This window comes from Rhinatrema bivittatum, chromosome 2 (assembly GCF_901001135.1).
Source record: "Rhinatrema bivittatum chromosome 2, aRhiBiv1.1, whole genome shotgun sequence".
In the NCBI taxonomy this organism is placed as follows: Eukaryota; Metazoa; Chordata; class Amphibia; order Gymnophiona; family Rhinatrematidae; genus Rhinatrema; species Rhinatrema bivittatum.
This window is the reverse complement of record NC_042616.1, coordinates 92,052,053-92,076,715: the sequence shown is the minus strand read 5'-3', so window position 1 is coordinate 92,076,715 and position 24,663 is coordinate 92,052,053. Positions and strand designations below refer to the sequence as shown.

General features: G+C 43.2%; 1 protein-coding gene across 1 annotated transcript; it reads left to right on the top strand.

Moving 5' to 3' along the window:
• XRCC2 (X-ray repair cross complementing 2) lies at nt 1-23,021 on the top strand. The gene is made up of 3 exons (XM_029588450.1): nt 1-206; nt 16,877-16,958; nt 21,491-23,021. Exons 1-3 carry the CDS (start codon nt 27-29, stop codon nt 22,219-22,221), a joined length of 993 nt encoding a protein of 330 aa, XP_029444310.1. The 5' UTR covers nt 1-26; the 3' UTR covers nt 22,222-23,021.
• The last annotated feature ends 1,642 nt before the right edge of the window (nt 23,022-24,663 follow it).

Below are 24,663 nucleotides of genomic sequence, written 5' to 3'. Positions count from 1 at the left end.
TAAGTTCAGCCCCGCCCTGCCTAAGAATGCGTCATCACTGCGACGTCCTCCCCCCCCCCGCGAGCCCGACGCTTTTCGGTATGACGGAAGCGAGCGCTCTTTCGGCAGGAGCCAGGCCTCGCGCCCGCGGGGGGTTCCCACCTCAAACGCCCGGCTCTTTCTGCAGTATGAGTGCCCGTTTCCGGAGGGCGGAGTCCGGCACTGAGGTAAGGAAACGGCGAAAGAGCCGACCCAGAAACCGACAGGAAGAGAAGTGCTTGGATCACTGCAGCCGCCAGTTTTCCCTTCATTCCTGAGTTGTGAGCCAAAAAAAATATGATGAAGACTGCACCTGAGCGGGCAGGCTGGCTGGCCGGCCGTCATTTCTTCTCTATATATTTTATGAATTTTTACTCTCAAACCACCCTAAAGAAGTTATAAAAATTGCTCTCCACCAAAAAAAAAAAAAAAAGTACTTAAGGTTTGAAAGTATTGGACCTGCTTGAATTCTGTGCGGGGCTCGGGGAGTCCTGCTACAGCTCACACGCTTGAGATCAGCCTTGTAACTAAAAAAAAAAACTCAAATCGAAAATAAATTGAATTACGCTAAGGTGCTGTAGGATATTGGTAATTCCTTTATTTGCCCAAAGAATGATGTAAAATTATTTTTAGATCTAATTTGAGCTATACTTTTCAAATTTATATAGAATTTTGTCTATTTTTTAAGTTGTGCTGTACATCTTTATGACATTTGAAATAATTTCTTAGTTTTTCTTGGATTTATGCATATTCCATCATATCTTCATTCAGGGGTTGTACCCAGGGCATAATTTGTACATGAAAAAAAAGTGGAACTGGGGTGGGGGAGGGGAGGCAGGCTGGGAGGAAATAGGCCTGGGTGAGGAGGGGGCTAGGCGTGATCCCTCTCTTCCATATACACTCTGGTACACTTATGTGTAAACACACATAGTAGTAGCAGAATAGTGTTCACCCTTTCCCATCCTCTTTCATGGCCTTTCAGTTGTGCCAGAAAATTGCACATCATGTAGCTGCTCTCGTCTGAGTAAACATTTCCAACATTCTGCTCTGCTTTCTATGAGGTTGGGGGGAATTAGAAATGATCCTGATGCACTGGCTGTGCTCTGTTTCTGCAAGGAACTAGAACTAGTTTATATAGGGAAAAGTGAGAACTGATTTACACCATTGGCTCTACTCTAGGTCCTGGAAAAAAGATGGCAGAATGTCATTCTAGGTTATTCTGCCAGAAATTAAGGCCTGGGCATAGAGGCGAATTGCAGGAAAATATCAGCCCTGGAATTTTTTCTAAATCAGCTCATGAGATGTCTGACTCCCTTTTGCAATTTCTCTGCAGAATGTGCAACAACATGCCAAGTTGACTCTGAAACCTGGCAGAATTAAGCCCATATATCTCTAAAATAAATTAACAAAATTTCCTACATAACTAAGAAATAGAGCATACTTTAGACCAGCAGTGAGTAAACAAAGCTATAGACCCCCATTCCATCCGTGCAAATCAGTTGGGGCCACCCCACAAGTCTGCTTAGCAGAATACCTCACTTTAGTCACACATGTAGATCACTGAAAGACCCTCACCAAATACAAAAGGAAGAGATAAAGTATAAATAGAAACATGTAGACAAAAGCTGAATTTGAAATGGCAACAAGCCAGATTCTAAATGGAATGGAAAAACAAATATTCCTCACTAAACATCAAATAATAACATCAAGAAATATAAAGCATCAATCATAATAGTAAAACCAAACTCATAAAAAGAACAACTTTTTCAAAACAGCTGATGAAAAGAGCATCCAATAATTATGAACATATAACATTTTTTTAAATTTCCCAAACATCGATTAAAATAGTTCAAAATAGTAGACACAGCAAATAACACCCAATAATTAAAATTAAAGCTAAAATAAATCCTCTGCTCTCCGTATCTGGAAACTTTAGATTTCAGTAACCCTGACATTGTCATGGATTAGTAAGGGGTGGGAAATATGCACAATTCTCTCTCTCTAACACACATGTTTATTCTCACACAAACTCCATTATATTCTCTTTCAAACACATGCTCACTAGATCACACAGTTTCTCTCATTCATGCTTACTAGCTCACATGTTCTCTCTCAGACATGCTCACTGTGTCACATACGCTCTTGTCCACACCCATTCTCACTGGCTCAGTCTCTCTTTATACTCACACACAGGCCAACTTGCTTAAATAGTCATCTTGCTCAAACATATGCTCATTGGCTCACTTGTTCTGTCTCGCTCGCAAACATGCTTTTCCTAGCGTGTGATACCAAAACAACGATGCACTAATTATATGTTTGAGGGATATAATACTACTATCAATGGAACACGATATCACCTCAAAGTTTGACCGTTGACTGTTTTTAAATGACTTCATAAAATGAGGATATCTAACCAATGATTTATATTTATTTATCTCGATTAAACAAAAACTGAATTACCAATAAAAAAAATTTTTAAGAAGAGAAGAGGAAGGTTTCATATAAATTCGTTCTATCACTGCATCCAGCAGTGTATTGTAATTTTAATCACTAACCAACCTCCTCCCGCCCATGGTGGCTTTTTCTGTATTTGTTTAGGGTGTGCAAATCTATAGTGAACAATGTGTGAAATCAAAAAGCAATTTTGTAAATACGTGACTATGGTCACTAACTATTTTACCGAAAGGTTTTTATCAATTTTATTCAAATAACGCCGAACTTTTCCCAAAAACGCCGACACACTTCTTTTTTAAAACAGACAGGATCTAATATGTGGGACAACTTCCCTTCAACTTATCTGCTTGTATATCCAGCTGCCATGTCCATATCCATGTCCATGTCCCAACAGGGCCTTTTTTCGAATCCGTGATTCTTCGTCAGGGAACAAGATGTTGTAGTCCAGTAATTGGTATTGTTCGGCGTTTCACTGAATTATACTCGCCATCTGTATAGTCGCCATAGCCTAGTGTGTAGCAGATGGACTCAGGACCAATGGGTACAGTGTACTCCTGATAGCAGTTGGAGATGGATCAGATTTCAATCTGACATCAGCCCTAGTACATATACCCCTATAGGAAGTGCAGCTCGTCAGTATTTTCCGTCTCCATAGCAGTTAGGGGCTCTATGCACGCTAGCACAGCTTTAGAGTAAATTTTACCGAAGAAACCCAAATTAAGAAGAAATCTTACCTCTACAGACGAGCCCCGCTCTCCTGCGGTGACATCCGTTGGGTCCCTCCCCCAGTCGAGATTCCCGAGGTGATTTCTGCAATCCCTCAGAGGTGAACCTCAGTCCGGCGGCCGACCTTCGGCAGGGACCTAGCCCCCGACATCGGGTGAGGCTGAGAGGCAGCAAGTGCAACCTCGAGTGTGGCGGTGAAGGTATTTCCCCTCTCCCCCCGCAGCCAGAGACCGCCCGGAACGAAACCGGGAAGCGCCGGGATAAGGCAAGGTAGAAATCTATTTAAAAGTCTCCGGTCTCCGAAGCTCGAGGAGATGCACAGGTTGCCAGCTGGGACCAGTGCCACTGGGTTGATCGGCCCTAGCAGGGCTAGACCCAGGTCAGATCTGAGGGCCCTCCCACGTGGAGACCCTCTGAGGTGGTCGCCATATTGTCCGCGTGGTCGCCATCACCATCTTGGCCCTGTTCGCCGCTCTGTCTGCCGTCTCGAGCCATGCGCACAAATTCCTTGTGCGCACAACGTCGCGCGCATAAGTGCTGGGCGCACAAGCGAAGCGCATAGCCACGCGTTCACTGTGCTGAGCGCATAACTCGACCCATGCACACAACAGTGCGCACGCCCGATCTACCGGTAGGCCAATCTGCCCCTGCCTAGATAACAGACACAAAAAATGGTTGAATTAGCACAAGTTTGAAACTTGTGAGTTCTGGTGCTTATGAAAGCCAAGAATGAAGCTTTAACTATTAGCACTATTTCTCTTAGGTTTCAAATATGTGCTAATTCAACCTCTTTTTGTATCTATTTTTTGCTTTGCATCCCCTAAATCAGTTTCGTTCCTTCTCTTTCTATTTCCTGTAGAAGGGAAGGTGCTGAATTAGGGAGTAGAGTGGCTGTTTCCTGCTTTATCTGCTCCAAACTCAGCCTCTCTTTACCTCTTCCTTGCAGGCTGCCTCTTAAGTCTGAAAAGAAGTGATGGGACTGTGTACAAATTAAGGCCTGTCTGTGCATTAAAACTGCACTGAAATTAAACACTTCTGCTCACTTCTTAATGCGCATGCTAAAAAATATTTAATTCCCAAAGCGGTAAGTTAATGCATCAAGAGTTTAAAACATGCACACCTGAAAATGTGAACAGAAAATCTGCATTGTGTGTATAAAATGCAATTCTTGCACATTAAAAACATATTTTTGTGCACAAAAAGGTAAGTTTGCTTATCGTAAACAGTTTTCCGTATATAGCAAGATGAATTAGCCATGCTGTCTGGGGCGGCTAGTTGGAGCTTTGCTCTGTGTGCGGCTGAGTGTTCTTTCCCGCACGGCTCCATTTTCTCCTCAATCTATTCCAAAGCATGTCCGCGAAGCGTGAAGTGGAGATTGTCCAGGGAGGTGGGCAGGTCAGCATGGCTAATTTATCCTGCTATCTATGGAAAACACAGTTTACGGTAAGCAAACTTGCTTTTTTCCCCCGCAGATCAGGCTGAATTAGCCATGCTATCTGGGAGTCCCCAGCTGAAGTTGTGAGCGTAGTATGAAGGGTCCCTGTGGGAACATAGCACAGTTCCTGAGGCTGCGCCCAACCTGGTCCAGAGTAACAGACAATCTATTTATGTGGTCCCAGATTGGAGTATGAATTTGCCCATCACCGTATCCGCAGCAGCTTGCTGGTCAAGACAGTAATGGAAGTGAAAGTATGCATCAAGGACCACGTAGTGGCTTTGCATATGTCCATTATTGGAACCTCATGTAGGTGAGCTACTGACGCTGCCATTGCTCTCACCTGATGGGCCTTTGGCGAACTGGCCAGGATAATTGATCTTTTATTGTAACAGAACTGAATGCACTGCAAAATCCAAGTCAAGAGAGTCCTCTTGGAGACTGGCAGACCCGAGGCATTTGGGTTGAAGGAAACAAATAGCTGTGAAGTTCTAGATTCTAACTCTTTCCCAGCGAGACCAGAATCCTTGTGTTTGTACTTGGTCTAAATGGGCTCCCCACCCCTTGTTTGAGGCATCTGTGATGAGGATCAGCTGATGAGTTGGGTGGGGGCGAAGCAGTGCCCCATCAGAGAGAGCTCTAGGGCACAACCACCAGTCTAAGTCTGCTCTCATGCTTAGGTTAAGACTTGCCGAGACAGCGGATGTGAGAGCTGTGTCCATTGTGCCTTCAGCCCCCATTGCAGGCGCCATATGTGCAAACGGGTAAGCGGCACCACATAGATGGCCGCTGCCTTGTGGCCCAGCAGGGTCAAGATCTGGGGGGCTGAAATAGGAGTAGTCTCTTAGCTGAATGGCCAGGGTGCGCAGCGTGTGATCCCTGTCCGCAGGAAGGAATGCTCCGCCCTGTGCGGTACTTATACAGGCCCCAATAAATTGTAGGTTCTGCATTGGCTGAAGACTGAACTTCTTGAAATTGATAACCAAGCCAATCCCCTCCACGTATTGGATTGTGGCCTGTAGGCTGCTTAGGTTGCAGATTGAGGTGCCACTGTCAACCAATCATCGAGGTAAGGGAACAACTGGATTCCTTGCTTCCTGAGGTGGGCCACTGCTCCCGCTAAAGCATTTGATGAAGACTTTCGGGGCAGACGAGACCAAAAAGGAGCACCTTGTATTGGAAGTGGTGTTTGTTGATCTGAAAACACATCCAATCATTGTGTTGTAGAAAGGGAAGGATGAACTTGAGAGGTCATCTTGAACTTCTCCCTTTTGAGGAATTTGTTGAGAACTTGTAAGTCCAGGATTGGACAGAGTCCTCCCGATTTTTTGGGAATGAGGAAGTATTGGGAGTAGAATCCCTGATTCAGCTGAGTGCTGGGAACCCACTGGATAGAACATTGGAGTAGTTTGGTAACTTCTCTTGTAGCCAGCAATGGCTCTCTGAGATGGGCTGATGCAGCCTTACTCGATGGGGGAGATTTGGTGTGTTCTTGAAGTTCGGGGATAGCCCTTTCTGACAATATTGAGTACCCAGTGGTCAGAGGTGATCACTTCCCAAGAGCGGTAGAAACAGGAAAGTCTCCCTCCTACATGTAGCAGTAAGAGTAGCCCAGGTACCTCTAAAAACCCTACTGGGATTTCATGTTGTTATTTGGGGATAGCCACTGTTGTCTCTGGTTCCTTTGCCTGCCGCGACTCTGCTGCTGTTGTGATGGCTGTGGCCAGGATTGTGGCTAAGGCAGCTGATGGTACGATTTGTCTTTGGAAATAGGACTTTCTGTATAATGGGTAATAATTCGTACCTGAGAATTGCTTGGTGGGAGATGCCAGGGACAAGACTGCTATGTTCTACTCTTTTAATTGAGCCACAGTTTCATGCAGCTTGTCTCCAAAGAGGTTGTCCGGGAGACAGGGGAGGTCGGCCAATTTCTCGTGGACGTCCCCTCGAATGGCGCTGGCTCGAAGCCACACCATCCGCCGAGCGGCTATGGCTCCAGCTGTGGTACGAGTGGAGGTTTTGAAGGCCTCATATATTGTATGCAATGACTGCCTTAGTCCCTCCTCCAGGTCATGAAATTGTTGTGGTGGGGCCTCATCTGGTGACGAGGAGGTAAAGTGGGGCTTGAGCGACTGATGGAACTCGTAAAGATACTGAGTGATATAGAACTGGTGCTGCTGGATCTTTGCGATCAGCATATCTGCCTGGAATGCTCTTCTGCCAAAGTTGTCCAGGTATTTACAGTCGCACCCTGGAGGGGTGTTCGAATGAAGGCATGATTTTTTTAGCCCTCTTCATGACCGACTCGATCACTACAGAGGTGTGTGGGAGTTGGACCACGCAGTAAAATGGAGATTGACATATCCGGAACTTCAGGTCTGTCTTCCGTGAGGTCGTTTGCTCCGAGAAGGGGGACTCCCAAGCCTTCGTCATGAGTGTGTCTAGCACTGCATGGGAAGGCAATGCTAGACACACTCATGAAGATCTTTAGGATACCTAAAACCTCAGCACGAGGGTATGGCACCTTTCATGTTTCAATGTTGTCTAGTGCCCACCAACACAAATTTTGAATAGAAGAGGTCTTCTGGAGGGGAGGCTGGCTCAGGTTGTTCCTCCAGCGGGTCAGATGGGTACCCCATCGAGGAACCCTGCGACAAAGGAGGCGAGAGCTGCGGGGAGTCGTCAGGTTGAGGAAAGTGCCCAGGAGCCGTGCTGCTGGACCGAAGCTTGGGACTGATGTCCCCTTGTGGAGACAAAAGTGGTGTGCCTTATTGGGAATCTTCGTGTGGGATAGGGTGGAACTTGCTGCTTCCCTGATCCTCCATGGAGGAGAAGAATTGGGTCAAGATCTTGGATATTTGTAACATTGCCTGTGAGGCCAGTTTCTGTGACCTGGACGAGGTGATGAGTCATCTGCCAGGAGATTCCTTGGTGGCAGTGCTGCGAGTAGGATGTCTGAGTCAGGACCTCTGGGCTGGATTTTCGCCCGTTCCATTGAGGAAGACCTCTTGTGTCGCTTTTGGAGGGGCTCCTGCAACTGCCCCGCCAACCTCTTCTATCTGGAGACTGACAAATCAGAGTAGACATGCTCCGAGGAGCGAGAGGAGCCAGTGGATGCATAGTCAGATGCCGGCTCCTCATCAGAAAAAATGAGATCCACTAAATCAGGGATGAAGGCCCTTTGCAGTTTCATAGCCGGAGGTGGTTTCTGAGAGGACTTCCCAGTCTAGGGGTTGAAGGCGGGTGGATCCAGGCCTCCTGTAGACGCTTTTTGCATCGAGGTGCGCAATGCGCTGTGGGCTTGCATCAGTGTCCGTGTCGACAGACTGTCCTGCGTTGATCCCTATGACTTTCGCCGATGGTGCATCGATGCAGCAACTCTCCTTTGTACTTCGACTTTGATGCATGCATCGATGGCACTCCACGGTGTGCGGTGTGTTGTCACAGCGTGGTGCGTCAGCCGGCCGCGTCGGGACTTCGACTCCAGATGACACCGATTGCTGGTGGTTGGGTCGGCACATCCCCTGACACTCTACACGCCTGGATGGTCTGGGGGTGCTGAGGGACGGAGGGGAGCTGGCCCACCTGACTCCATTGTTTGTCCGGCGATCCCATGGAGGAGGCCCTCTTGGATGTTTTAGGGCGATCCAGACGGGGGCCCCATAGATGAGTGGGCTGACAGGTGCTCCGAGCTGGGGACATACCCTGAGTTTCCCTCTCTCAGCCGGGTGATTTTGGTGGTGCGCTGGGCCCAGGGGGACATGTAGCCGCAGACCCTGCATGCCGCCTGGTTCTGGTTTGGGCCGAGGCATAAATAACAATAATTATGCCCGTCAGAAGTGGACATAATTTTACTGCACTGACAGAATTTGAAGCTAGGCGATCTCGGAGGCATTTTACCTTTTTTTTTTTTTTTTTTTTAAATGCAGCGGTGATTTCTGAGGAGAGAAGAAAAGCTCCATGTGCAGCCTGCAGCGCAGAAAGAACAGACTGAGGAGAAAATGGAGCTGTGCGGGAAAGGACGCGCAGCTGCACACAGAGCAAAGCTCTGTCATCTTTGAGAAGCTCTGCCTAGCCGCCCTGGAGGGACGCTCCCAGACAGCATGGATAATTCAGCTTGCTTATCTGCTGGAAAATGTCTAATATGCATAAAGCATGGTTTATGTGCACAAACCATAAGAACATAAGATATGCCATACTGGGATATTTCATAAAGTAAAATTTTGTGCACAAAATGCATTCTCTGCCATAAAATGTGCTTTATCTGCAAATAGTTTGATTTGTGCACATTTTTTGTTTTACCTACATAAATTGAGTACAGGAACCCTCCACCATAAACTCTGATTTTAGTCCCATAGACTAACATTACCTAAGTAACTTTACTTCAGTTCTGAATGTTGCGACCGTCGCTGCCTGACGTCTCCACTCCGCCCTCCTTACCTCTTTGGCGACTCTCTCCGGGGTTGTTGGAAGTTTGGCTGCCGCGGCGTCATCTTGCCGACCTCCGGCATTCCCGGACCGGCTAGATGCTGCCTTCCGCCATGTTCTCCTGAAGCCTAAGGGCGCGTGCGCGGCGCGGCCCCGACTCAAGTACCAGCAGTGGCGCGAACCTCAGGGGCGTCCCCCTGAGATGATGTCATCTTCAGATATTTAAAGGTCTTTCATTTCGCTAACTAATCGAGTTAGCAAAGGGATTCATACCTAGCTGCCTCCAGGTATCGCTGCGGATGGGATTCGCTCTCCGCATACCTTGCTACTCTGCCTCCTCGGACTTTACCAGGGGTACCCGCTCCTCGGGGGCCTCGCTCTCTTTTACTTTTCAGGTCGCAGTCTGGAACCGGTACTCACTCCTCGAGGGCCCACGTTCCCGGACCTGCTACTGAATACAACTTCTGCCAGGAAGTCACCGCTGCCTACAACACCAGTGAGTTACCATCTCTCTCAGAGTTTTCCCTGGAACCAGGTACTCGCTCCTCAAGGGCCTACTTCATTCCAGCTCCTGGGCTATTCTAAGAGACTACAGTGTGAGTGTTACCATCAAGGTTCTGTTCCTGAACTCTGCATAGTCTGCCTACTCACTATCTCAGTTTCTCTACAGCTCAGCCTTTCTGGGATCGCTGTTCCAGTGCCTGAGAGACTACAGCCCAGCCGGGCTCTTCCAGCTCACTACTGCCACCTCTGGTGGTTCTCAAGAACTGTTTAATAAAAGAACTTATGTGTGTGTCTGTCTCCCAATTCTGAGCCTGACCGGTGGTCCCTCTCGGGATCTTCCCCCGTGGGCGTGGTCATCTGCCACCGGCCCAAGGATCCACCCACAACCATCATGAATAATAATACTGAACAGGAGTTAAATTTCCTGACATAAGAAACCATGTGTAAAGCCTACATGCCTCTCTGCATGAAGGGAGGGGGCTGGATTAGGAATGGCTAATGGCATCGTTAACATTGGTTTTAAATGGCAGAATGCTAATTTGTGTGCACAGTTTAGTGCAGGTTAGTGCACACATCTTTTGCATTCATAATTCCTTGCAGCATATATGAGTAAAGTGTATGAATAGAAATCTCTGCACATTTATGGGTAAAACTGGCACTAGGCCAATCAGAGGGCAGCTCAGAGACCTTGAAACGAGCACGTCTCCCGGCAGTGTCGCGCGCTGGGCGTCGCGCGTCCGAAGGAGCGCGACCTAAGGGGGCCTGCCCCTTAGTGCGCCCCTTTGTGAGCCCCAGGACCAGGGCCCTCTCCCCTCTGCTGGCAGACTCTCTCTAGCCCTGCTCAAGCATTCAAATACCAACGTTCATCACATCCAGCATTCATCCAGCCCTCAGCATTCATCATCACAACCAGCATTCATCCAGCCCTCCGCATTCATCCAGCCTCCTCCAGGAGTCAACCCCATCCTACCCATCACAACAAGATCACAATGCCTCCGGGCCTACCAATCCCGATTCTTCACCACTGTTTCCTCACAAGAAAAGCAATAATACCCCAACCTCGCACCACCAAGACCCTTATTCCAATCATGATTTCACCTCTCACTCAACTCCTAGGCCTCGCTCTATTTTCACTTACACTATTCAATGCTCAATCCCTCACTAAGAAAACACTGATCCTCAACGACTATCTTCTAGACGCAAAACTGGACATCTGCGCCATAACAGAAACATGGCTTAAACCTACAGATACAGCACTAATAAATCAACTCCCTATCCAGCTCTACGACTTCTTTTCCCTTCCCCGGCAAAAGAAAAGAGGAGGGGGCCTTCTCCTAGCAGCTAAAAAAGAGCTCAGATTTTCCCAACTCCCAGCAAAATCTGACTCAAAACTAGAAATAGGCCTCTTCAAAGCTAACCGACTCCAAATCCTCCTCGTTTACGCCCGCCAGGACTTCTTGAATCAGATTCCTCTTCCATAGTAGAAATTATCGCAAAATATATTAATCTAGACGAACCTGCTATGATACTAGGAGATTTCAACCTCCATGTCGACAATACCACACTTACATCTAGCTGTGAGGCCCTTCTCACCACGCTTTCAGCTATGGGCTTCAAGCAGATCATCAATAAACCCATCCACAAAGCGGGCCACACCCTGGACCTTATGTTCATAAACTCTGGCATTACACACTCATCCCCCCCTGTATGCACCCAGGTCCCCTGGTCGGATCACTCATTAATTTCAGCCTCCTTCAATTTGACAGAAACCCGTAACACCCACCCCACTCAATCTTCGTTTCTCTACAGAAGATCCTGCTCCTCCGAAGACCTCAGCAGCCACTTGGCTAAAGAACTGCTGCACATTGACCTTTCAGATCCCAACGCTGTCCTACTGTCCTGGAGCAACATCACAGAGACAGTAGCAAATAAATTATGTCCACTTTCATCAAAAAAACTCAACCCCAACTCCCCAAAAAAACAACCATGGTTCACCAACGAACTCCGAAAACTCAAACAATCCCTCAGAAAGAAAGAAAGCGAATGGCGCAAAGCACCTTGCCCAAGCACACTATCCATATACAAATCTGCTCTCCACCACTACAGGAACTCCACCTTAAGATCAAAAAGGGATTTCTACGCCCACAAGATCCACGACATTATCTTCGACGCTAAAGCATTATTCTCATACGTATCGGAACTTACACAAACCAACGCCCCAACGATCCCCTATGACCAGGCACAATCCAAAGCCGACAAACTGGCGCTTTTCTTCCAAAACAAAATATCCAACCTTTTAACTCGGCTGCCCCCTAGCCCCTCTTCTACTACCAGCCCCTATCTTCTAACAAAAAAATATCTCTTGAATCGTTTGAACCCACCACTGCTTCAGAGATCCAATCTCTATTAAGGAAATTGAAACCGTCCTCCCATCCATTCGACCAAATCCCTACAAAACTTCTCTTGCTAATACCGGACACCATCTCCAAAACCCTGGCTGATATCATAAACTGTTCTTTAGTTCGGGGAATCTTCCCAGACGCCCTAAAACTTGCATCTCTTAAACCTCTTCTAAAGAAACCTAATTTGGATCCAAACGACCTCAACAACTTCCGCCCTATTTCCAATCTTCCTTTCATAGCCAAGATAATGGAAAAATTAGTCAACTCGCAACTTTCCGATTACCTTGAAGATCATAAAATACTGCACCCTACCCAATACGGGTTCCGCAAGGCATTAAATACCGAATCCCTTCTCATTTCGCTGACAGACGATATCATCATGGGCCTGGACAAAGGACAATCCTTCCTTCTAATTCTCCTGGACCTGTCTGCAGCTTTCGACACCGTCAACCATTCCATCCTCCTTAACTGACTGACGGACATCGGAATAACAGGAACGGCATTTACTTGGTTCAAAACCTTCATTAGTAACAGAGGGTACAAGGTCAAAATAAACGATAAAGAATCCCCTCGCTGCAATTCCTCACTAGGAGTCCCGCAAGGTTCCTCCCTTTCCCCCACCCTCTTCAACATTTACCTACTTCCTCTTTGTCAGCTGTTAACTAACCTTCAACTAAAACACTTCCTTTATGCCGACAACGTGCAAATATTGATCCCTATCAAAGAAGCAATTACAAAAACACTTGAGGACTGGGAATCCTGCAGACAAGAGATCAACCACCTCCTCTCCAGTTTAAACCTGATTTTAAATTCAGCGAAGACTGAACTCCTCCTCATTTCACCGGAAAACAGTAATACTACACAAAGTGCTCCATCCAACATCTTTGTCACTCAAGCAAGAGACCTAGGAGTCCTAATCGACAATCACTTAAGTTTAAAAACATTCATCAACCGTACTACCAAGGACGGCTTTTACAAACTACAAGTACTGAAAAGAATCAAACCACTCCTTCACTTTCAAGATTTCAGAACTGTCCTATAAGCCATAATATTCTCCAAGTTAGACTACTGCAACTCTATCTTGCTAGGCTAGGCCTCCCTTCTTCTTCTATTAAGCCCCTTCAGATGCTACAAAACGTGGCCGCCAGAATTCTGACAAACACCAGAAGAAGAGACCACATCTCCCCCATTCTCAAAAATTTACACTGGCTCCCAATACACTTCAGAATCCTCCACAAGTCCATCACCATTATCCATAAAACCATCTATTCTCAAGCCTCTCTTAGCCTTCAAATCCCGCTCAGACTACACTCCTCATCTAGACCAATCAGAGAAGCATACAGAGGATCCCTACACGTTCCCCAAACAAAAGTTACACACCATCAAGCATTCAGAGAACGGGCCTTCTCCACAGCGGGACCATCTATTTGGAATGCCATTCCCCCTGACCTCAGACAGGAACCATGCTCACTAACTTTCAGAAAAAGGCTTAAGACATGGTTATTTAGACAAGCCTATCCTGATCCCAACTGACTCTCCTAACTTTCTCACTAGACAAACTATGACCACCTATAAGATACCCGACAGCACTATGTAAATAATTTATTCCTCTCATTGTTATTGGTTAAATTATTCCTTCTTCTCTTCTTCTTCCCCTAGTTCCAACTTCCCCTGTTTTATTGTAACTTTTTACTTCTTTGCTTTTCATCACCGGTTTATTGTTCAAAGTTTATCACTCCCCCTGTTACCTGTAAACCAGCATGATGTGATGTGATTGTATCATGAATGCCGGTATAAAAAAGCTCTAAATAAATAAATAAATAAATAAATAAATAAATCTGCAGACAGCTTTATTATATCAGGCATGGAGTTTTTAAAATTTGGTGGTATTCACCATTAACTTGATTTATACAAAAGGATGACTTGCAGGTAGATCTCGTTTACTAATTTTATTTTGTACCAAATTTTGGTTAAAAAAGAAACAGTGAAAATGGTTGCAGGCAAATTTCTGTTTTGTGGCTTATTGTTAAAATGGTTTCTAAACACAAAATTTGTTGTCGGTTGGTCTTCTATGCATTGAATTGTCCTGTAAATGTAACTTATGTAGGGTAGACTTTTCTCTTTAAATTCCTAAATTTGAAGATGTTTGTTTTTAAATGTAACCCTCATTTTGAAATTTTCCATTGGGCTTAATTTTCAGGTTTCATCCAATTTAATCCTGAAATTAAATGGCCAAATTATGTATAATTTATTATTATTGCTCCACTGATTGCAACATTAACTACCAGTGGGGTCCTGTGAAACAAAAAAAAAAAAGATTGTCTGGAGTCATATACTCATAGTTCTTCTCATGAGGCTAATAATTTTCTCTTGATGGATGAAAATGGCAGGCCGTGTTTGTTTTACAATATCACTTTGAAATATTTCAGTATCCGGCTGTTAATATGTGTCCTGCAGGAAAGTGATGCCCTTCAATATTGCTCAGCAAGTGGTGTCATACTGCAGGGATAAGTATGAAAAATATAGAATATTTTCAATAGCAAACACTATGGATTTTATATTCAAGCCTTGCAGGGTATTATTTGGCAAGGAATTCTGAACTGACTGATTTGAATGACCGATTAAGCCTTTTCCAACAAAATCTCATGCGGTTATTGTGTGGCCAGCTACAAGCTTGCATTTCAGAGAGAAATCCCAACTTGGGAAGCAGCAGCACAGTCTTATGATTTAATATTTAAAGCTCAGCATGGAAGCTGCTAGCATAAGTATACACTGCTGCATAAAAGAAAGATGATTTTGTATAGTACCCTTAAAAAAATAATCTTGGGAGTCAGCTTAGTGGTGTGATGCCGCAAGAAAGACTAGGGATCAGTTCCTGGGCCTGGCTTTTGCTTTGTACTTTGGCTGGGGGATGCTGTAGAGGCAGTATTCACAGCCCTGGGGGAAAAGAGAGTCCCCACCATTACCAAACAGTTATATTTAGTAGCCAGACTTAGGGGCCGATGCAATAAAGTCGTGTAGAAAGTGGGTGCTGAACGGTCAGCGCCCGTTCTCTTATTGCGCCCCAGTCGCCCCCAAGGGGGGCGCCATGCAATATTTAAATTAGCGTCTCCTTGCTAACGTAAACCCAATCGGTTTTCGGTGACTGCCGTACGTAGCTCACAAAAATAGACGCCGAGTTTATCGGCATCGGTTTTCCTTACCAGTGGACAGCCACGAAAATCGACGCTGATAAACCCGGCCTCTGTTTTTATGACGAAAGTGCGCCGGTAAGGAAAAACAAAGCCGATAAAGTCGGTGTTGGTTTTCCATACCAGTGAACGGTCGTCACAAAAACCGACACCGATAGACTCTGCGTCAGTTTTCCTTACCGGCGCATGGCAGTCATGAAAATTGATGCCGGGTTTATCGGCGTCTGTTTTCGTCACTCGGCTGTCTGCCGCTAGAAAACCAACTCCAGTTAAACTCAGCTTAGGTTTTCGTTAAGGGTTCGACTGTCAATTTTCTTTTTTTTACTTTTGTTTCTTTTATTTTCATCCTACTTAATGATATTTTTCATCCTACTTAATGATATTAAGTAGGAGGCAGTACAGAAAAGCAGTTTTTTTCTGCTTTTCTGTACTTTTTTGTGATGCGCACAGGCAGGCGTTAATAGATGACAGTTAAATGTGCATCCAAGACACACACTTTTTTTTTTTTTTTTGCATTGGGAGTGAATGCCTAATAGCCTCTTTCACATGTGATGAGCACTATTAGATTCACTCCGCGTTGGACGCAGAGTGAATCTAATAGATCTAATGCGCGTTGGACGCGCATTGAATATGCGCTAATCCCCTTATTGCATTAGGAGATTGATTAGCGCCTGTTCTACCTGCGTCCATCTGCAGGTTAACAGTGCACTCGGCCCCTTAGCACGCATACCGAGTTGCAGAGTTATCCGGTCTGTGGCCTCTGTCCAAGGGCTATTGCTGCAATGACTGACCTAGGTGGGGGTTTGTATAACAGGGGGAAAAGTCTAATTGTGCTATAACCCAATACAAGCCAGTGCTTGAGCTGCAACTCCAAAGGAAAGTCCAAAAAAGGGGTACCTTGTGACTCTGTGCAAAAACATAAGTGCAGTAGATAAAATTCATTTTGAAAATGATACACTTAAGGGCAAAATATGAAGCAACATTTCTAAACTTGAGAAAGAAGCAATTTAAAACATGGAATCTTTGTAGGTATAGGACCACAACCCAGAGTAGCGCATCCTAAATCAGGGGTCTGCAATGTTTTATGACCACCTGCCAAAAAGTGGCAATTTTGCTATGATTGAGTTGTATTTAACATTACTCTTTCATTTTAATAAAAACATGTTTATTAATTCAGACAGATGAAGTGCTCTAAGGTTTATAGTTAATTGCTTTTTAGTAATCTCTGGTGAGCACATCATTTATTGGTAGTTAGTGCATTGTCTGATTAGAGTTTGCCTAAGGAATTAACTGAAAGATTTGATAAACCAGATAAACTGATTAGCATTTTGTGACACATAAATTCTATCTAAATGCAAAATGCTGTTGCTGGAGATTGAACTGAACTCTCTAAAAATAAAATCAAAGTATAAAATTCAAAATTATGATAGATTGTGATAAACAATTGATAGAGAAGATCCTCCGTATATATTTACGGTATAGATGGGTAAACATAGAGGAGTGAATCAATCACTTTGTTTCTTTCGGTCTGTACTCTTGAATAACTTCCAAAAAAAACAAAAATTGGTAGGCAATTGAAGATTCAGTGTTGAAAATGATGATTGTACACATTTAGATCATAAGATTAATTCTAAAGAGGTGGTTGTCACTGTCAAAGTTTGAGGGTTTTACTTGTTATGGGTATTTTTTGGTAATAGGGTGTTTCTTTTTTTTAAAAGCTGCTTGCCCGACTGGAGGGCAGAAGTTCTCTGAAAAATCTCGAGCCTTTGCTCTTTGCCGAGGAAGGATTCCCCATCCATGGTAAAAGCATGTTCTTCACTAACATATGGATATATAAATGTCTCATGTTTAAAGTTGATGTGGGCACCTGTGGAGTGTTTATAAAATTTAGTGCAGTGTCATTATTTACCTTAGAGAAAAGGAGTTTTGCAAGTTGTGATGCTTTTTTTTTTTTATTGAACAGACATGACAGTTTTCCAAAGGTGTGCGAGAGGTTAGGAGACCACATTGGTCTCTTCTGGCAGAGTTTATTTCTGTTACGAGAGCAGAGCGAGTCACATCTTGACTAGTATTTCGCCGTGAGCTAATGCAGTTAAAGGTGATGAAATGTAAATAATTTATTCATATTCTGACTGGTGTGTACAACACAAGCATACTAATTGCTCCTGAAAAAAAATACATTTTTGGGGGGAGTGAATGAGCATGAAGAGAAAAAAGAAAACATAGAGTACTTCCCCTTTGGCCATCCCCTTGAAAGCAGTAGTACCATCATTTAGTTTTTAGAATTCTGTTGCCAGTTACAACACTGTTTTACTTGCATTAATCTTTTCTGTCTTTTTATTACATGCCTGAGGTTAAATAAGTGAAATTTTTTGAATGCTTATCTTTACTCAGGAAATCTCTATATGTAACTGAAGGTATTACAGGGCCGATAGTCAAATCCTCCACTAGTAACACTAATAAAGTGGGTTTCAAAATATGAGGTCATAAACTTCAGAATTATTTCTTGCACCACAGAACCCTGAACCAGATTTGGACTATCTTCTGAAATCAGATCAGGAGACCTTCACGTACTTGCCCACTCCTTTTACTGCCACAATTATTGCTGACCTCCCCCTGTTAAGTGCCAGCTCCCATCATTCCTTAGCTCTTCCTCTCTACCCCACCTCTTGCCACTTTCCTTCTGGACCTCAGTTCTCAGTCCTTCCCACTCTCAACACATGCACGCTTTTTAGCTTGCCTTTCCTCATGGCTACTTATTAGCTTTCATACTCAAAGCCCATATTTGGATTGTGGATTTCATGGAAAATGTGTAGAGGAAAGGCGAAAAGCACAAGTTACTGTGCACAATACCCACTCTCTCTAAAAATGGGAAAAAATCAGACCCATCATTTACTAAATACTGCAGGACATGCAACGCACTGCTTCATGTCAGATATTACCCCTTCAAGTTTAGTCTTTCTAGGTTGTGAGACCTTTTAAAAGACCCAAAAATATATAATTAGATGTATATATTGAAAATATATTTACCTCTGTTTTATCATTCTGTTCCTCTCTTGATTTTTTCTTTTCCTTTCTCCCTCTTCCATAACTTTCATATCATTTCTCATCTGTTTTTTTTCTTGCTTTTCTTCATTCCATCAGAACTTTTCCATATCTGTGATGCCTTTGCATCTCACTGATTTTTATCTTGCATCCATCTATTTCTTCATCATGTTCTTCCACTGCTTTGATTTTAAGGAAAAGCAATATGTCAAAATAGACACAAAATAGGAGAAAACCTTTAGGACCTGATTTTAAAATTGGTTTGTGCTGGGCTGAGGGAGGTGGGGGGGGGGGGGGGTGGGGGCGAATTACTCAGGATCTGGTATGAGAAGGGTGGAGGGGCCATAGGCAATAGTGATCATAAAATCAAATTTAACATAACCACTGAAGGGAGGACATTAAGGGAAAACTACCATAGTAGGATTTAACTTAAAATAGAGACTATGATAAAATGAGGGAATTAGGAAAAAAAAATTATAGTGGTTGTAAAGATTAAAAGCTTGCAGGCAGAGTGGCTGTTATTTAAAAGCAGTAGTTTGGAAGCCCAGACTAGATGTATTCCATGTATTAAAAATGTAAAAAAAAAAATGACCACATAGCTGCCAGCATGGTTACATGGTGAGGAAAAAGACTATTAAAGCCAAAAGGACATCTTTCAAAAACTGGAAGGTGGATCCCAATGAAGAAAATAGATAAGAGTATAAGCCAAAGCAGAAGAGAATGTGGAAAAAAAGCTTGAAAGAGAGGCAAAAACTCAAAAAATTGCAACTATATCAGCAGCAAGAAGTCTTGGGGAAGACAAGGGCATAGCAGAAAAACTAAATTAATTATTTTCTGAGGAGGGTATTGGAGATGATGATGATTCAAAGGAACTGAAAAGGGTTGCAGTGAATTGGGAAGATATAATAGAGCAAACTTGACTAACTAAAATGTAGTGAATCACCAGAACTGGATAGTGAATACCCCAGAGTTCTGAAAGAACCCAAAAATGAAATTGCAGACTTAATACTAGTAATCTCTACAAATAAGCTATGGTGCCTGAGGACTGGAAAGTGGCCATTGAAACACCTGTTTTTATAAAGGGCTCCAGAGGTGATCTGGGAAACTGCAGACTGATGAGCTTTGATAGAAGGTATACTGAAGAACAAACCTGCTGGCCATCTAGATAGATACAGACTATGGGGACAAGAGCCAACGTGAATTTAGTAAAGGGAAATCTGGTGCAACTGCACCGTGAGTATTGTGCAGTTCTGGTCGCCCCATCTCAAAGAAGATATGGAAAAACTAGAAAAGGTACAGAGAATAGAGACCAAAATAATACAGGAGATGAAACTGCTCTTCTATTAGGTAAGGCTAAACAAGTCAGGGCTCTTCAACCTGGAAGGGAGATATGATAGAGATCTTGAATAGGTGGAACAGACAAACAGGAAATACTTATTTACCTTTTCATTAGTAGACACTCTATGAAGCTTATACAAAGCCAATTTCAAACAAATCGTAGGAAATGTTTTTTCATTCCGTGCCCTATTAAACTGTGGAATTTGTTGTCAGAGGATGTGGTGAAAGCAGTTAGCGTAGTTGGGTTTAAAAATGATTTAGACCCATACTTGTCAACCTTTTATGAACCAGGGACCAGCCAGCTACCTTCTTTAAATTACATGGACCAGTTACAGTGCTTGATATTTGGGGGGATGGGGAGATACATTCCTTCCCCTGCCTGGTCTTCCATCTTATGGGTTAGCCATGTAGCTGGTCTGTAACATTTTAAGAAGGTAAACTAATCAGTTTAAAAAACAACCTCTAAAAAATTACTCTCATTCTGAAAAAAAAGCCCCCCTTTCCCCAGTCAGCAAACAGGATTATCCTTAGAAAAGGAAAAAACCCTCCCTCTCCCTCCCAGCCAGCCACCCAATTGATCATGGAAAACAAATCCCTTTTTACCTCCCCAACTCCCAGTCAGCCACCAGCTATCATTAAAAAAAATTAGAAATCCCTTCTTCTCTCTCCTTCTCCCAAACCCCTGTCAGCCAGCAATATTACTACAATTAATACTGTTGCCTGGGCTTTTTTTCCAGTTAGGGACCAGTCATAGGGCCCGATGTCTGGATGGGGAACAACTGCAGCTGAATGTAAATGAGACTGCATGTGACCATCCCATCCTATCCTGGCTTCTAAATGGGAGATGTGGCCTGAAAGCAAAGTAGACGCTGATTCAATCTCTTGCTGGCTCATTAACATTAAGCTGCAATTGGAGACCCAGTGTATGCACATCTCTCTTATAGCTATTCATTGTGATAATCCTGAAAACGTGACTGGATAGGTGTGCCTCTGAGAAGGTTGGGAAACACTGGTTTAGACCATATCCTGGAGGAGACGTCCATAAATCAGTATTAGCCTTATAGGCTTGGGGAAATCCACTGCTTATCCCTGGTTATGGGCAAGAGAGATTTTATCTATTCTTTGGGATCCTGCTAGGTACTTGTGATCTGGATTGCCACTGTCAGAGACAGGATGCCAGGCTTGATGGACCTTTGGCCTAACAGAGTATGGCATATCTTATGTTCAAGAGCTGCAGACAGGTCTACTTTTCAGGATATCTACAATGAATATGCATAAGAGAGATTTACATGCACTGCCTTCATTGTATGCAAATCTCTTATGTATGTTCATTATGGATAGACTGAAAATCAGGCCTGTTTATGGCTCTTGAGGACCGGAGTTGGTCTCCCCTGAATTAGCATATACTGGGACCCAATATATGCAAATTTATATCAAGAATGCTCACTGTGTATATCCTGAAAATCTGACTGGTTATGGGGTTTGTGAAACCCTGTGCTGTGATAAGTTCCTAAGAAATACTGCTGGTTTTGCCCCAGCAAGTGGTGCTTTACCGGTCTGGTCCAGTCTAGTATAAGTCAACAAAAAAAGTTTTCAGGTAAGGAACTATTTATAGTAAAGTAAACCAGAGTAAATGAAATGGGTAAACTGATTTCTGCAGTAAACAGGAGTATGACAGGTTAAAGCAACAACTAAAGAACATCATTTGAGTCTGCTGTATCTAGAATGGTATTTCAGGATCATTAGAATATATTTAAAATAAATCTTTGTTCTGCACAAAACTACCTACTCGAGATCAGAAGAAATGATTTAAAAAATAAAACAATACCCCTTGTTAATGTAACATTCTGTGTTGATAATTCTTGCATTTATTTTGCAGAGCAAGTAGTGGCGTACATAGCTTCAGACTGAATGTGTATAGATTTATGCTTTTTGTTTGTTTTGAACAGGAGATGTAATTGAGTTCTATGGTCCAGAAGGAACAGGAAAAACAGAAATGTTTTATCATCTGCTTGCACGCTGCATCCTTCCAAAACCCGAAGGACTACAAGTAGAAGTTATATTCATTGATACGGATTACCACTTTGACATGCTTCGGCTTGTTACTATTCTCGAACACAGACTGTCGCAAAGTACAGAAGAAATGATAAAAGAGACCCTTAGTAGACTTTTCTTGGTATACTGCAATAGTAGTATTCAATTGCTTCTCACACTTCACGCTTTGGAAAGTATGTTTTGTAGTCACTCTTCGCTCTGCCTTTTGATCTTAGATAGCATATCCGCTTTTTACTGGATAGACAGAAACAATGGAGGAGAAAGTTTTCAGAAACAAGAGGCTAATCTAAAGAAATGTACTGAATTCCTTCGGAAGCTCCTTAAAGAATATCAGTTAGTTCTCTTTGCATCAACTCAAGCCATCATGCAAAAATCATCACATCAGATGGAAGGACCTTCTCTTTCAGTGAAACTTCAATGTAATGCTGACACAGACTACAGACCCTATCTTTGTAAGTCATGGCAAAACCTTGTGACTCACAGAATGTTTTTCTCCAAGAGAGACAAGTGTGGAGGCAGCAAGCAAGATTTTGAAATTATTTCTTGTCATACAAGAAATCACAGTGCTGTTAAATGTTTATTTAGCATTGCAGAGTGTGGGGTTCAGTTCCTTACATCTGCCTAAAAACTCATAGAACTTCTGGAAGTTTATCTCTATATTTTGTAGACTATCTTTGAATTATTTTTAACGGTTTTATTAAACTATAATGATTATAAACTCTGTACATACCCAATAGAATCAAGATTGTACTACTGATTATCATCATATAGGAAAGATAAGTGCTGATTCTTACTCAGTATCTCCTCTTGCTAACTATTCAACTTTGAGAGTCTCACTCAATTCATATTAAAATGTGCGAAGTTCCTGAAGAAAGAGAATCTTTGCTTTCAAAGGTGGGTTTGAGATCTGTGTAGGACTCCAAATACTTTCAGGACCAAAGCTTATATTAAGTGATGAAGAATAGTAGAAATAGCTGTATTCTAGAGTTTAAAAAAGTGATGTTTCTGAGGACTTTTTAATGCTTAATTTCAAAAATATTAATATTTTAACTACCAAATTGTATAGTTTGCTTAAATATGGCGGAAGCATTTTATACGTTGATTCTATAAAGCATTTAGATATTGACATTACTTAAGTAGTAACTTAGTATTCTTTTAAGAATACTTTATTTATTTCCTTTTCTTGCTGTTATCTGTCTTTATTTTCTCTCATTTCATCTTTTTAGAGTATTTCTCTTTTCTTTTTTGTTTAATTTTCTTTTAATAGTGTTTTCAATTTGATTCTGCTTACCCCCTCCCCCTTCCTTCTCCCCAATCACAGTTCTAAGGTATAGTCCTTATTTTAGTTCTAAAAAGCTGTCTTATGTACAAAGGAAGGAATATTATTTATTTGTAGCACAGTAAACTTTTCTCTATTTGATCATATTCTGTTATAGTGGGTGTTTTGATCCTTAGAAAGGTAGATAGTTGGTTGGCATGAGGATTGCTTGGTAACTTCCCTGGTGCGAAGGTGGTGGATCTCATTTGCCACCTAGATAAGATTTTAGAGAATGAAGGGAAGGAGCTGACTGTTGAGTTACATGTGGGTATCAATGACATAGGAAAGTACAGGAGGGAGGTTCTGGAGGCTTTTAGTTAGGAAACTAAAATTCAGAGACTCCAGGTTGACACTTTCAGAAATGCTTCCCATTCCACATATAGGGGTAGATTTTAAAAGGAGAGTGCGAGGCGTACATGTGCGCGCGCTACCCGGCACGCACACATGTACGCCCGATTTTATAACTTGCGCGCGCAAGGGGGTGCATAATTGTGCACCTTGCACGTGCCAAGCCATGCTGCCTTCCCCCATTCCCTCCCCCGTAACCTAACCTTCCCACCCCTTCCCCCAACCTTTCCTAACTCCTACTCTAACACCCCCCCCCCCCCCCAATTGTTATTTTACATTTTGCACCTGCCGACAGCCTGCCAGCACACAATCCTTCGACACAGCGGCAATGGCTACTGTGTCGGAGACCTCTAGCCCTGCCCTGCCCACAGACCGCCCCTTTAGTAAAGCCCCGGGACTTACACGCATCCTGGGGCTTTACATGCGTTGCCGGGCCTTTTAAAATCTGGCCCATAGGACCTTAGAGGTAAGCTGAGCTCCAGAGTCTCAATGCGTGGATGATGCAATGGTGCAGGGAATAGGATTTTAGATTTGTCAGGAACTGGGGAACATTTTGGGGAAGGGGGAGTGGAAACAGGCTGCTGGCACTAGACTTTAAAAAGGAGATAAAGTAACTTCTATACTAGATGATGAGGGAAAGCTGACAGTCACTCAGAAGTGCCTGGTTTGAAATGATATATCTTTGAAGGACACTAATAGAACAGGGAAATTAAGCAATCCCAGGAGAGAGGTTGCAATAACTGCCGGACCAAGTGCCTTTAAGTAAAGAGCAGATAGAGCAGAAAGGGTCCAAATTACCCCTGTAAACTGATAAGCAGGTTGTTAATTCATACAAATACACATTTTGAAATGTCTGCATACAAATGCTAGAAGCCTAAAAAAATAAATGGGAGAGTTAGAATCATAGCACTCTTGACATCTGAGGGACCTGGTAGAAGGAAGTTAACCAATGGGATATTGTGATATCAGTGTATAAATTATATCACTATGATAGGATGAATCAAATTGGTAGAGGGGTGGTGTTATATATAAAAAGAGCATAGGGTCAAACAGGTTAAAAATTCTACAGGAGAACAAAATGCACTGTAGAATCTTTATGGATAAAAATTGCATGTGAGAAGGAGAACAGAATAACAGTGTCTGTTATACTATTGTCTCCCTACCCAGAATGAAATGCTAATAGAAATTGGGGAAGCTAACAAAAATTGCAGCACAGTAATAATGGATGATTTCAATTACCCCAATTATGACTGGGTGAATGCCACATCAGTTTTGCTAAGGAGGTAAAGTTTCTAGATGAAATAAATGACTGCTTCATGGAGCAGCTGGTACAAGAAAAGACAAATGAGGGAGCTATTTTAGACCTAATCCTTAGCAGAACACATGATTTGGTGAAAGAGG